The following is a 13013-nucleotide window of genomic DNA, read 5'->3' as shown; positions in this document are numbered from 1 at the left end:
ACAACTGAGGCCATCTGTTTCAGAGACTGCGGTTCTGGATAACAAGTTGAAAGTGTCTGCTTCCGTTCTTCACTCTGTCCTTGACTAATCAGAGTCTTAGGAATTTTTCTTCTGTTTATTCTATTGCTCCCTACCCCCTACCCCCCAAAGCAACACAGAAACCAATTTGAAAGGAAGCGAGAGAAGAGAACTTTGGCAAAATGCCAAGACTTTAGAAGATGGTCTTTCTGAGAGGAAATCACATGTTCTCAATGTCTGCTTCAGAAGAACGTTGCGCAAAGATTCTGTGAAACATCCTGAGTCACTTACCTTCAACAATTTGATCGACTTTTTCAAATGCCTCCTCAATGTTTCCTTGTTCAAGTTTTTTTCTCAGGGCATAGGAATGAGCTGTGTTTTATGGCATCCTGAGTGACAGGAAGAAAAAGAACGAATTCTTTTTACTGTTTTCTTCCAATGGCAAATTATTCTTACTCAAAAGCCAGTAAACTCCCGATCGCCATCTGCTAAGACACACAAAGGAGTCAGGCAAGCAAGGGAGCACATACTAGAGTAGCAGACTCCCCGCAGAGATGAGATGTCAGAGGAAATACCTTCTAAATTGCAGAGAAAACCAACAAGGATTAGAGAAACATTTAGAGTTGAGATCTGGGGACACCATGATGGTCTGGGATGATAACTACTCATTTCTCATTTTCAGTGTAGATCTCCAGGTGATAGATCCAAATGCAGTAAGAGTGAGGCTCAGGGCCCTCCCTTTTTCCCCTCTTCTGGAAGAAAAATACTCATGTCAGACTTAGGGAGCTCACATATAGGATGGAAACCATGTTAATGGGGGAGGACTAAAGTCCTAACCCATCTCTTGGGCAAGAAAGCCCAACAGACACAGTAGGCAGTTTGTTCATTTCTTTGTGTATTTGGCATATCTCATAAGGGCCTTTCTAGCCCTTTGCTCTAGGGGTGTTTTTTGGACAATTACATGAACTGACTCACACATGAAGACTGGAAGCCGTCTTGTCCTGTGGTTCTGTGGATTGACCTAGGACAGCTGATCCTTGCTTAGCCTTTAGATCCAGATGTTTTCCACACTTGATAATGGCACCTGACTCCTGCATTCTCACTTGCCAATGGCCTTAAGTCTATCGCCTTTCTTGCTAATGACGATAATGGGAATAATGAAAGCAGCTAATATTTATTGAGTGCATGTTTTGTGTCAAACACTGTACAATATACAGTGTATTTACATGTATTCTCACATGAATTCTATTATTCTCTCCATTTTCCAGATGAAGAAACTGGGCTTAAGGAGGTTAAAATAACTTTCTCAAAGTCATGCTTCAAATAAGTGATAAAGGAAGCTTTCAAGCCTGGGCTTAGTTTTCAGAAGCATCTTGCCTAATAATGAATACTGGATTTCTCAAAGCAGCAGAAAATGAAGAATGTAGTTGAAATTTTCATTTTTTGCTAAACCAAGATCTCGATATGTCACCGTAGTACATGTGGAAGTATGTTTATTGCCGTCCCATAAATGTGTCCTAGGGTAGTATAATCTTATTATAATATATGCTATATTTATCAAGTACTAACTATCAACATGTGCCAGGCACTGTTCTAAGTGCTTTGCACATATTAACTCATTTAGTCTTACAACAGCTCCATGAGGTAGGTATTATTATTATTTCCTTCATTTTACAAATGAGGAAACCATGGCACAGACAGGTTAAGAAATTTGCCCAAGGTCACACAGTTAGGAAGTGGTGTAGCCAGGATTCAGACTTGGCAGTTTGGTTTTAGAACCTGCGCTTTTAACTAGTACCCTATACTGCCTCTCATATATATAGTCAAGTTAATGAATGAATGGATTAATGAGTATTGGTATATATGACTGTTCTTTTAGCTACTTTTCTTTTTTTTAAAATTTATTTATTTTTTATTTTATTTCCTTATTTTTGGCTGTGTTGGGTCTTCGTTGCTGCACGTGGGCTTTCTCTAGTTGCGTTGAGCGGGGGCTACTCTGTTGCGGTATGCGGGCTTCTCATTGCGGTGGCTTCTCTTGTTGGGGAGCATGGGCTGTAGGTGCGCAGGCTTCAGTAGTTGTGGTACGTGGGCTCAGTAGTTGTGGCTCATGGGCTCTAGAGCGCAGGCTCAGTAGTTGTGGCGCACGGGCTTAGTTGTTCCACACATGTGGGATCTTCCCAGACCAGGGATCAAACCCATGTCCCCTGCATTGGCAGGTGGATTCTTAACCACTGCGCCACCATGGAAGTCCTACCTGCTTTTCTTCATAAAAGGATTTTTTAAAAAAAATTTTATTTTATTTATTTATTTTTTGGCTGTGTTGGGTCTTCGTTGCTGCACAGGGGCTTTCTCTAGTTGCGGCGAGCGGGGGCTACTCTTCGTTGCGGTGCAGGGGCTTCTCATTGCGGTGGCTTCTCTTGTTGCAGAGCATGGGCTCTAGGTGCGTGGGCTTCAGTAGTTGTGGCTCTTGGGCTCTAGAGCGCAGGCTCAATAGTTGTGGCGCATGGGCTTAGTTGCTCCGTGGCATGTGGGATCTTTCCAGACCAGGGATCAAACCCGTGTCCCTTGCGTTGGCAGGCGGATTCTTAACCACTGTGCCACCAGGGAAGTCCTACCTACTTTTCTTCGCAAAAGAATTTTTTTGCTGATGGTGGACAGTCCTAATTGGAGGGAACTCTAGATCTCTAAACATTCCAAGTCCCAAGATATTTCATGAGTGTGTCCTTTGGGTGCCATTTCCCCCTTGAGGAAATGGGATTGGAATTAAAATTTCAAAAAACCCTTGTTAGGATCCTAGTACAACCCTAGGAAGGGGGGTGAGCCAAGAACAATGGCTTGGACTTCTTGCAAACTTGACCAAATGGGAATTTGGAACAGAGTTGATTTGGTTTAGAAAGAACAAGAAACATGAGCTCTTTAACACTTTGAATATTGAGCAAGTTGTACCTTTTAGGTACATTTTAAAAATGTTCAAATGGTTCACTAGGGTCTTTGAAAAAATTTTATTTTCTTTCACAAGCAAAGAAATAAATAAGCTTTTCTCAACTTAATTGCTATGATCTTATATTTCATTGAATTAGAACATGCAAACCCCTGTCCACATCTCACTTTTCTAATCTAAATTCATTATTTTTGCTGGAAGTAGCATTTTCATTCCATCATCTAAACCCAGAAATGAGAGTGGAAATTTCTGTGGAATTTCATCATGAAAGTCCCACTGCTTTTGGGCTCTACCTTGAAAAAATTATTGTTCCCAATATCCATTCTCACTATTTTCAAGTAATAGAATCCCCAATTTCTAGTGAATACCTGGCCACCTAGAATAGTCTACATTTCCCAGATCCCCTTTCTGGGTATGTTGGTGTGCCATGCGACTAGGTTCTACCCAAAGAGAGGTAGGAAGGTTATGTGCAGCTTCTGGAAGTGTCCTTAAGGGGAGGGGATGTGCTCTTCTTCATCACCTCATTCTCTCTGCTGACTGAAATGTGGACTCAGTGGCCAGAGTTCAGTAGCCATTGTGGACCAAAGTGTGACCTGGAGAATGGAAACCATGCAGGACAGAGAAACTATATACAAGGAGGCCAGACCCTTGACACTTAGAAACACATATAAGCCTTGGACTGGCCATTTCTAGATTTTCTGAATGTGAGAGAGAAAGAAACTTCTATTTTTTTCCTGTTTCTTGGAGCCAAATTTAATTCATTTAAGTAATATCTTCCAGAGAAAGCTGATTTTTCCAGAGCAAGCAAGTGACCAAAAAAAAAAAAAAAAAAAAAAAGTAGAGCCCTGAATTAGTCTCGCATTAAGAAGTTTGCAAAGGAACTTTTGATTCTACAACCTTATGGGAGAGATCAGGCAGCCTGCTTACCTCAATGGTGAAGATTATGGGCTCCAGTTCTTCACAGGTTACCTTTATCTTTTTGCGTGCTTTGCCTGTACATCTGTCTCTGCAACCACAGCACAGATGATCTGGCCCACGCAGAGTACCTGCGGAAAGTACGTACAAGAAGCAGGTGCAAAATTCTGGGTAGAAGCACTGTTAGTGCAAGCTTACCAATACCTGGTGTTTTAGTTATCATTGTTGACCAATAATAACCACATGTGACTACATGTGCTTGGCTAAAAAAAATTTCTTTTTAATTTAAAAATTAATGAAAATCATACAGTTGCTTCTACTGGCCATTTTACTCAGTGAATGTAAGCCCCAGAGTGGATGTGAGATTGGCTGTGACCTGAATCTGCTGCATCCTCTGTCAAGGGTCATCCGCAAGTGTCGTCTTCATGGAGTCATTTTAGAGTTTAAAGATAAGGAGAGTATTTGTTGTACAATGTGATTCCTGTGCTTCCCCCCACCCCACAACCCCAAAATTCATATGTTGAGGGGCTGACCCCCAAGGTGACTGTATTGGAGATAAGGCCTTTAAAGAGGTAATGAAGGTGAAATGAGGTCCTAAGGGTGGAGCTCTAATCCAATATGACTGGTGTCCTTATAAGAAGAGGTAAGGACAAAAAAAAAAAAGAAGAAGAGGTAGGGGCACCAGGGAGGCTCATACACAGAGAAAAGTCCATGTGAGGACACAGGAGAAGGTGGCCATCTGCAAGCTGGGAAGAGTGGCCTCAGGAGAAACCTGCCAACGCCTTGATCTTGGACTTCTAGCCTCTAGAAGTGTGAGAAGATACATTTCTCTTTTTTAAGCTATCCAGTCTGTGGTACTGGGTGGACCAAAAGGTTCGTTCAGTTTTTTCTGTAAGATGGCTTAGTAGCACTTAGTTGTCTTTAACTTCATTTGAAACAATTTTGTTAGATTCTACGTGACAGCTGTCATATTAGCGTGCATTTAGAAAAAGACATCAAAATTGGTGAATTTTTGTGTAGCCATTTTAATATTGAAGATGGAAGAAAAAAAGCAACATTTTCGGCATCTTATGCTTTATTATTTCCAGAAAGGTAAAAATGCAACTGAAACGCAAAAAAAGATTTGTGCAGTCTATGGAGATGGTGCTACGACTGGCCGAACATGTCAAAAGTGGTTTGCAAAGTTTCGTGCTGGAGATTTCTTGCTGGATGATGCTCCACGGTCCAGTTGAGCATCGACACAGGTAGACCACTTGAAGTTTATAACAATCAAATTGAAACAATAATTGAGAACAACCAACGTTATACCACGCGGGAGATAGCCGACATACTGAAAATATCCAAATAAAGCGCGGAAAATCATTTGCACCAGCTTGGTTATGTGAATCGCTTTGATGTTTGGTTTCTACATAAGTTAAGTGAAAAAAACCTTCTTGACCATATTTCTGCATGCGAATCTGTACTGAAACGTAAAGAAAACGTTCCGTTTTGAAAACAAATTGTGACAGGTGATGAAAAGTGGATACTGTACAATAATGTGGAACAGAAGAGATTGTGGGGCAAGCGAAATGAACCACCACCAACCACACCAAAGGCCGGTCTTCATCCAAAGAAGGCGAGGTTGTGTATATGGTGGGATTGGAAGGGAGTCCTCTATTATGAACTCCTTCCGGAAAACCAAATGATTAATTCCAACCAGTACTGCTTCCAATTAGACCAACTGAAAGCGGCACTCAACGAAAAGCGTCCAGAATTAGTCTACAGAAAACGCATAATCTTCCATCAGGATAACACAAGACCGCATGTTTCTTTGATGACCAGGCAAAAACTGTTACAGCTTGGCTGGGAAGTTCTGATTCATCTGCTGTATTCACCAGACAGACATTGCACCTTCGGATTTCCATTTATTTCGGTCTTTACAAAATTCTCTTAATGGAAAAAATTTCAATTCCCTGGAAGACAATAAAGGGCACCTGGGACAGTTCTTTGCTCAAAAAGATTAAAAGTTTTGGGAAGATGGAATTATGAAGTTGCCTGAAAAATGGCAGAAGGTTGTGGAACAAAAGGGCGAATACATTGTTCAATAAAGTTCTTGGTGAAAATGAAAAATATCTTTTATTTTTATTTAAAAAACTGAAGGCACTTTTTGGCCCACCCAATATTTTGTTATGGCAGCCCGAGCAGATAACATAGCTCCTAAATAACAGCCAACCTCTTCACCTGGAGTTCAACCAAAAGAACAGTGGTTTGTTTCATGGCTGGAAGAGAAACAACCTGAGATGCAACAGTAGTAGCTAACACCTACTGAGAGTCTTCACATGCCAAGCACTGCTGTAAGCACTTTGCACGTATCAGCTCATTTAAATCTCACAACAACACAATGAGGTGGGTGCTATGATTATTCCCATTTTACAGATAATGATATTTTACAGGTATCATGATACCATTTCACAGGTGATGATACACAGCTAGTGAGTGGTAGAGTGAGACCATGAACCAAGGTAGTTTGGCTCCAATAGCAAGTGCTCAATGAATGATTGTAGAATTGAATTAAAAGGTCAAGGATGACATGAGCAACTTTATTAAAAATGGAGTATGTGAAGGTGAGTGGGAGGTGGCAGGAAGAGGGTTAGTCCAGGAAAGGAAAGAGTTCAGTGTAAATAACAGAGAATGGCTTTATATTTGTACTCTCCTTTCTAGATTTTTCAAGGGTTTTCTATCCTGATATATGTCAATTCCAGCATTTATTCTTCAAATAAGAGTAAATTGACTCAAGAGCACACAGTGGGAAAACTAGGACTTGTTGTTTTCCTGTAATAAATTTCCTTTTCTCGATGTTATTTCCTGATTCCAGAAGAGTAGGTCCATCTGAATAAAGGCATTAGGGGTAGAGAGAAGCTGGAAGAATTGGCACTTCTAGCCCCCAGTGGCAGAGAGGGCTGGGAGGTGACGGAAGGCCACCTGGAGGTGGTACCTTGGTGATTATCTGCACAAAGTCACATGGGAAGTCACGTTCTGTACCTCACTTTATCCACGGCCAACAATTTGTCATTTTTGGTACCACTGGTGCCTGGAATGTCCTCCACTCTTATCACATCAACCACCCCAGGTAGTGCAAGGGCCTCGGACAAATCAATTGATCTGAAAAAAAGAGAAATATTTAAGAAGTAGAAATCAGCAAGCTTTGAGGGCCCTAAACCTGAGGGAGAGATAGAGCATGGGTGAAAATCAAAATATATAACAACTGGTTCACCGCAGGCCCTGACCAATCAGAGCTGATATGCCATAGAGCAGGGTCCAGGAGGCCCCCTGCTGGGCCTGGGGTAACATCATAGCTACTGGGATGGGAGGGGAGGGAGGGACCAGTATGGCTGTGGCAGGGGTGTCCTTAGGAAGCTTAGGACAGTGGTCATTTACCATTCATTCATTGTTTTATCACAAGCTGAATATTAGCCCTACTCAGAGTTACTCCTTTGAGCCATGCCTGAGGAAGCAGCAGGGAGATGAGATTAGAATGAAAGCGAGGACCCATAACTGTGACTTTTTTTTTTTTTTTTTTCCGGTATGCGGGCCTCTCACTGTTGTGGCCTCTCCCATTGCGGAGCGCAGGCTCCGGACGCGCAGGCTCAGCGGCCATGGCTCACGGGCCCAGCCGCTCCGCGGCATGTGGGATCTTCCCGGACCGGGGCACGAACCCGTGTCCCCTGCATCGGCAGGCGGATTCTCAACCACTGCGCCACCAGGGAAGCCCCCATAACTGTGACTTTTGTCTCTCTTTCATGGTGGGCATTTCCAGTTACACTCCCTTCCTCCTTCTGGGGCTGGTGACCTTTTTAAAATTCTTTCCATAAGGTTCTTTGGGTTTAGAACATTTCAGGAAAATGGTCACATTCCTCCAAGGGAATCCCCAAGTGTGCTTTAAAAAAGCCTTTCGAAAGCTTTTCATTTACTTACATGATTTTTGCATGGGCTTTGGTACTGGTCACCAAAGCCATTGAAAGTTCTTTATCCAGCATGGGGATGTCATCACAAAATACGGCTTCATCTGTGGCATGTTTAAGGCCTGGTAGGTGCCATGATGGGGCATCCGCCTGGATCTTGGAGGGGTTGGTGAGAATCCACACTCTACAGAGAAAGACAAGAGTTTCCCTGGAAAACTTTAATCTTCAGAAGTGACCTGGCCGATTACCAACACTCCTGATCCAGGATTGAGAAATCAGACGGTCACCCTCAGGCAACAAACACTGGAGTGGGTCAGATGAGCGTGGCAATTTAATGATGTAACTAGACTGGGGAATTGTTATTTCAGTTATGCGGCAATGCTTTGACAAAACTGTGAAGTAGGTGAAGGGGCACTCTGGCTTCCCCTTTTGGCATGTTCTTTTCCCAAGTGGTGCCCCGTACCCCTTTATTCTGGAATTCAGAGGGTCTCCCTGTCCTGCTTTCTTACCTTTCCAACGATCAGCCTGTTTACACGTAAAGTGACCATGATGATGAGGCCTAGAGTGCTATAATTCCTGAGGATGGGGGACCAAAATCTAAGCCAAAAGCCTGCTTATCGGCTGGAGCAGGCCCTCTGGTGGGAGATGGGGGACACATGGCAATGGCGTCTATCCAGATCTGGTCTAAGGTGCCTCGGCTGCCCTTGTGATATTTTTGTGCACAAAAATATCACTGGTAGTATAAGTAAATGGATGAATTGGGAGATTGGGATTGACATATATACACTATTGATACTATGTATAAAATAGATAACTAATGAGAAGCTACAGTATATAGCACAGGGAACTCTACTCAGTGCTCTGTGGTGACCTAAATGGGAAGGAAATCCAAAAAAGAGGGGATATATGTATACGTATTGCTGATTCACTTTGCTGTACTGTAGAAACTAACACAACGTTGTAAAGCAACTATACTCTAATAAAAACTAAAAAGTAAAGGGAGCATGTGTTTATTCTGGAACTCTTCTCAGGGAAGATCTATGTGTGGACTGTGTGTGGAGATCAGGTGGCAGGAGGGGCTGTGCTCTAATAATAATAATAGATACTTTCTAAATTGTCCTTCAGGAAGAGGGGGTTCAGTTACTTGCAGGGCTCTTGTTTTGCCGACTGGAGATTAAACATTTGCAATCAGGGCTGGAGGCTGAACCTTGCTACTGTCCTGCTCTGTCCTTCCCCCCACTCCTGGCTTAGCTGCTCTTCAAACAAATGCCCAAAGAACAGCAGTTTGAAGACACTCTCAATTATTAGTCAGATGGTGAAACTGTTTCAGGTTGGTTTGGCCCTGAGTGCATCCAGCGGTAGCTCAGGCCTGATCTTAGATCCAGCCTCTCCCTGGATCGGCCTGAACAAAGGGCCAATGTGCTAGCAAAAACTAGAAAGTTAGAAGGGAAAATCACAACTTTGAAGCACTTGCTTGTTCACACAGCTACAGCTGTCTCTTAGTTTCTCGGTTTCCATTAAATTAAACTCACTGACCTGGTACCTTTGGACTCCCTGGGGTATCGTGACCGGGAAGTCTTCTAGAGCACTTAGGAATCGGTCTGAAATTTCAGGATAACGGCGTCTGTTTTGAAAGACGATTCAAAACAATAAAGATAAGCTGATTAGTCTATGATTAAACTGGGCTTTGAAAGTGACTTGGCTTAAGTAGCCAAGAAACCGTAAGGTTCGGGTAGCCTGGATGACGCAAATCCACATCACCTCCCAGGATTCACTTCTGTGAACGTTCCTTGCCCTCCCTCCCTTTCCACATAAGGAAGACCCGGATTGACTGAATCTGATCCTCAAGTCAGTCTGAGGAGAGAGAGGCCTGTCAGCAAGCTGGGCAGAGGCAGGAGGAGAAGCAAGAAAATCTGGGGTTGGAAAAGCCATTCTAGAACGAGCTGGGGTGGTTCATGGTACACAAAAGAGCCCAAATCCTGATTATTTCCCTCAGCAACTCAGTTTTTCTGGGAGAGGGGCAAAACTGGGAAGGCTCTCTGGGTGTCACTGAAACACATCAAGGGTCTTGATTAAGAAATTCAATGGCAGCAAGAGTTATTCTAGTAAATGTGGTTTGTGAGGATCTTTATCTTTCTTTCTTTTTTTATTTTGGCCTCGCCACACAGCTGGAGGGATCTTCGTTCCCCAACCAGGGATCAAACCCGGGCCCCCTGCAGTGGAAGCACGGAGTCTTAACCACTGGACCTCCAGGGAAGTCCTGTGAGGGTCTTCATCTGAATGAATGAAAACCAGACAGTGTAGGAACACTGGGCTGTTGGCGTGGGGTGTGACTGGGGAACAGGGGTGCAAGTTAGGGTGAGAGTTGTAGTCACAGTCAGGGGAGGAAAGATAGATTCAGAAGAGAGAGGGGGAGGGGGAGAGAGAGAGAGGGAGAAAGAGAGTGAAAATATTTTGCTTTGGTAACTTATTCCAGAAGTTTATAATCAGAAATTCTGAAAAGAAGCTACTTAAATATTAGCATATAAACCTTTTAGTTTTTTTTTAAATTTAATTTAATTTATTTTCTTATACAGCAGGTTCTTATTAGTCATCCATTTTATACACATCAGTGTATACATGTCAATCCAAATCTCCCAATTCATCCTACCACCACCCAACCTTTTAGTTTTTTTGAAAAATAAAATTTTGTTTACCATTTCATATTGAATATAAAATTCTAGAATAGGCAAAACTAATCTATAGTGTCACAAAGCAGATCAGGGTTGTTGCCTGGGGGCAGGGGTGGGAGAATTGACAGCAGAGGGGCAAAAGGGCACTCTTTGGGGTGATGGAAATACCCTATCTCTTGTTTGAGATGGTGGTGACGCCAGTTTACACAATTGTCAAAACTCTCTGAGTTTAAATAGGTGCATTTTGTTCTATGTAATTATACTTCAATAAAGTTGATTTTAAAAGAGAAAAAAATTGCACATAGAAGGCAGGGGTCCCGTCATGTTTCCCTGCTCAGGGCACGTGGTAAACATCTGTGCACTGAAGACAGTCTGGCATCCTGAGCCTCACGCAGTAGCCCTTCAGGGCTGAGTTCCGGAAGAAGGGATGGCTGGGAACTGACAGGCTGCCCACAAGACAGTTTGCAAAAGTAGTGGGGAAGGTGGGAGCTTATGCTGCCAGGAACACATAAAAGCCAGAGCACTTACAGGCACAGAGAACAGCTCTACTAGCTTCTTCTGTTCCTGCAGAACTTGTAGGTAGAATTTGAAGAAGAAGCTGACCACCAGAGTCCTCTTGAATGCCACCCTCCCACCTGGAGCCCAGCCTGGGAGGGAGACTTCATCCAGGAGCAGCCTACAGGCCTCATCCAGCATCAGCTCACCCCAGCGCCTGGAGAAGGGCAGCCTCAGTGACTACTGGCACGTGCTAGATATTGGATGGTGGCGGTTCAGACACCCCAGAGTCTCATTTCATGCGTTGGATATGCACTTAGAAATCACCTAAACAAGCCGTTCAGGAAAACTGAGGCCTGGGAGGCTGCACTGAGTAGCCTGAACATGCTGGAACCAGGCATTAAGTAAATAAACCATTAGGGTCAATTCCATTATGAACTGGACAGGACTCAGACTTGGACACTGCCTTTACTGAGGAAGAGATAGAGTGCCCCCAAGCAGTGGGAGTGGTAGGTACCACTTGGATGCTGCCTGGTGTGGGTTTGCTGGAGTGTTGATGTGCACAGAGCCCTGGGGCTGAACACAGTCCTGGGCCATATTTGTTGTATCCCTCACCCAAAGAGTGGCACCTAATTAATCAAAGTCAAATAAGGTTGGTTTCATTTAGCAAAATTACAGAAAGAACAAGCAATGATTCTACATATAGGAGTTTCCATCTTCCCACTTGTTTTTTCTGACGTCAAGCTTCACCATCAGGATCCAGGGTTTGTTGCTTACCTCCCTAGGAGCTGCTGGCAGGATTTCTGTGCACTGACTGTGGCAGCCCCGACCCCTCTGTAGGCGATGCTCAGGTCCTCAACGGTGTCTGTGCCCTCTCTGAAGAGGACTTGCCTGCCAGCATTCACATGGGCCAAGGCATTTTGCTGGCACTGAGCCTGCCGGAAGGCTGACACAGATTCCCACTGTGGAGACAAAAGCCATTTGGAGTTATTTGATATGTTAAAACTAAGAGCAAGTTTTCTGCTTCTTGGTGCCACTAATTAATCACTTAGACTCAATCTAAATGGACACAAAGGACGCTTGGCACTATTTGAGGACAATTTGGCTGCCTGTTCGTTCAAAGAGAGAATGATGTCCTCCCAAAGGTCCGTCCCCAACCCCCCATACCCTCAATGAACAGGGATCACTGTGCACTTTCCCTCTGAGGCCAGGATGCCTCTGCACAAGATGGCTGGAGCATTTCCACATGCTCTTATTTCCGGGTGCCATTAACTCCAGTCTCCAGTTCCCTTTGTCCCCTGTGAGGATGGAGGAGCCTTCTCAACACAGATGCTTTTATTTTTTTTTTATTTTTAATTTTTTTAACATCTTTATTGGAGTATAATTGCTTTACAATGGTGTGTTAGTTTCTGCTTTACAACAAAGTGAATCAGTTATACATATACATATGTTCCCATATCTCTTCCCTCTTGCGTCTCCCTCCCTCCCACCCTCCCTATCCCACCCCTCCAGGTGGTCACAAACCACCTAGCTGATCTCCCTGTGCCAGGCGGCTGCTTCCCACTAGCTATCCACCCTACGTTTGGTAGTGTATATATGTCCATGCCACTCTCTCACTTCCTCACAGCTTACCCTTCCCCCTCCCCATATCCTCAAGTCCATGCTCTAGTAGGCCTGTGTTTTATTCCCGTCCTACCCCTAGGCTCTTCATGACATTTTTTTTTCTTAGATTCCATATATATGTGTTAGCATACGGTATTTGTTTTTCTCCTTCTGACTTACTTCACTCTGTATGACAGACTCCAGGTCCATCCACCTCACTACAAATAACTCAATTTCATTTCTTTTTATGGCTGAGTAATATTCCATTGTATATATGTGCCACATCTCCTTTATCCATTCATCTGTTGATGGACACTTAGGTTGCTTCCATGTCCTGGCTATTGTAAATAGAGCTGCAATGAACATTTTGGTACATGACTCTTTTTGAATTATGGTTTTCTCAGGGTATATGCCCAGTAGTGGGATTGC

At 43.5% G+C, this 13013-nt stretch overlaps 1 protein-coding gene across 1 annotated transcript in view; it reads right to left on the bottom strand.

The window, feature by feature from the left end:
* Nucleotides 1-13013, bottom strand: part of LOC102987494 (aldehyde oxidase 2-like) — a 73478-nt gene that overhangs the window by 27588 nt on the left and 32877 nt on the right. The window contains 11 exon segments of the mRNA XM_055079357.1: nt 310-370; nt 372-407; nt 3887-3939; nt 3942-4005; nt 6901-7015; nt 7829-7947; nt 7949-7999; nt 9352-9439; nt 10063-10148; nt 11016-11199; nt 11760-11944. Of these exon segments, the coding sequence (XP_054935332.1) occupies nt 310-370; nt 372-407; nt 3887-3939; nt 3942-4005; nt 6901-7015; nt 7829-7947; nt 7949-7999; nt 9352-9439; nt 10063-10148; nt 11016-11199; nt 11760-11944 (1042 nt within the window).

The sequence above is a fragment of the Physeter macrocephalus genome, chromosome 2 (genome assembly GCF_002837175.3).
Source record: "Physeter macrocephalus isolate SW-GA chromosome 2, ASM283717v5, whole genome shotgun sequence".
Classification (NCBI taxonomy): domain Eukaryota; kingdom Metazoa; phylum Chordata; class Mammalia; order Artiodactyla; family Physeteridae; genus Physeter; species Physeter macrocephalus.
This window is presented reverse-complemented; position numbering and strand designations above follow the sequence as displayed.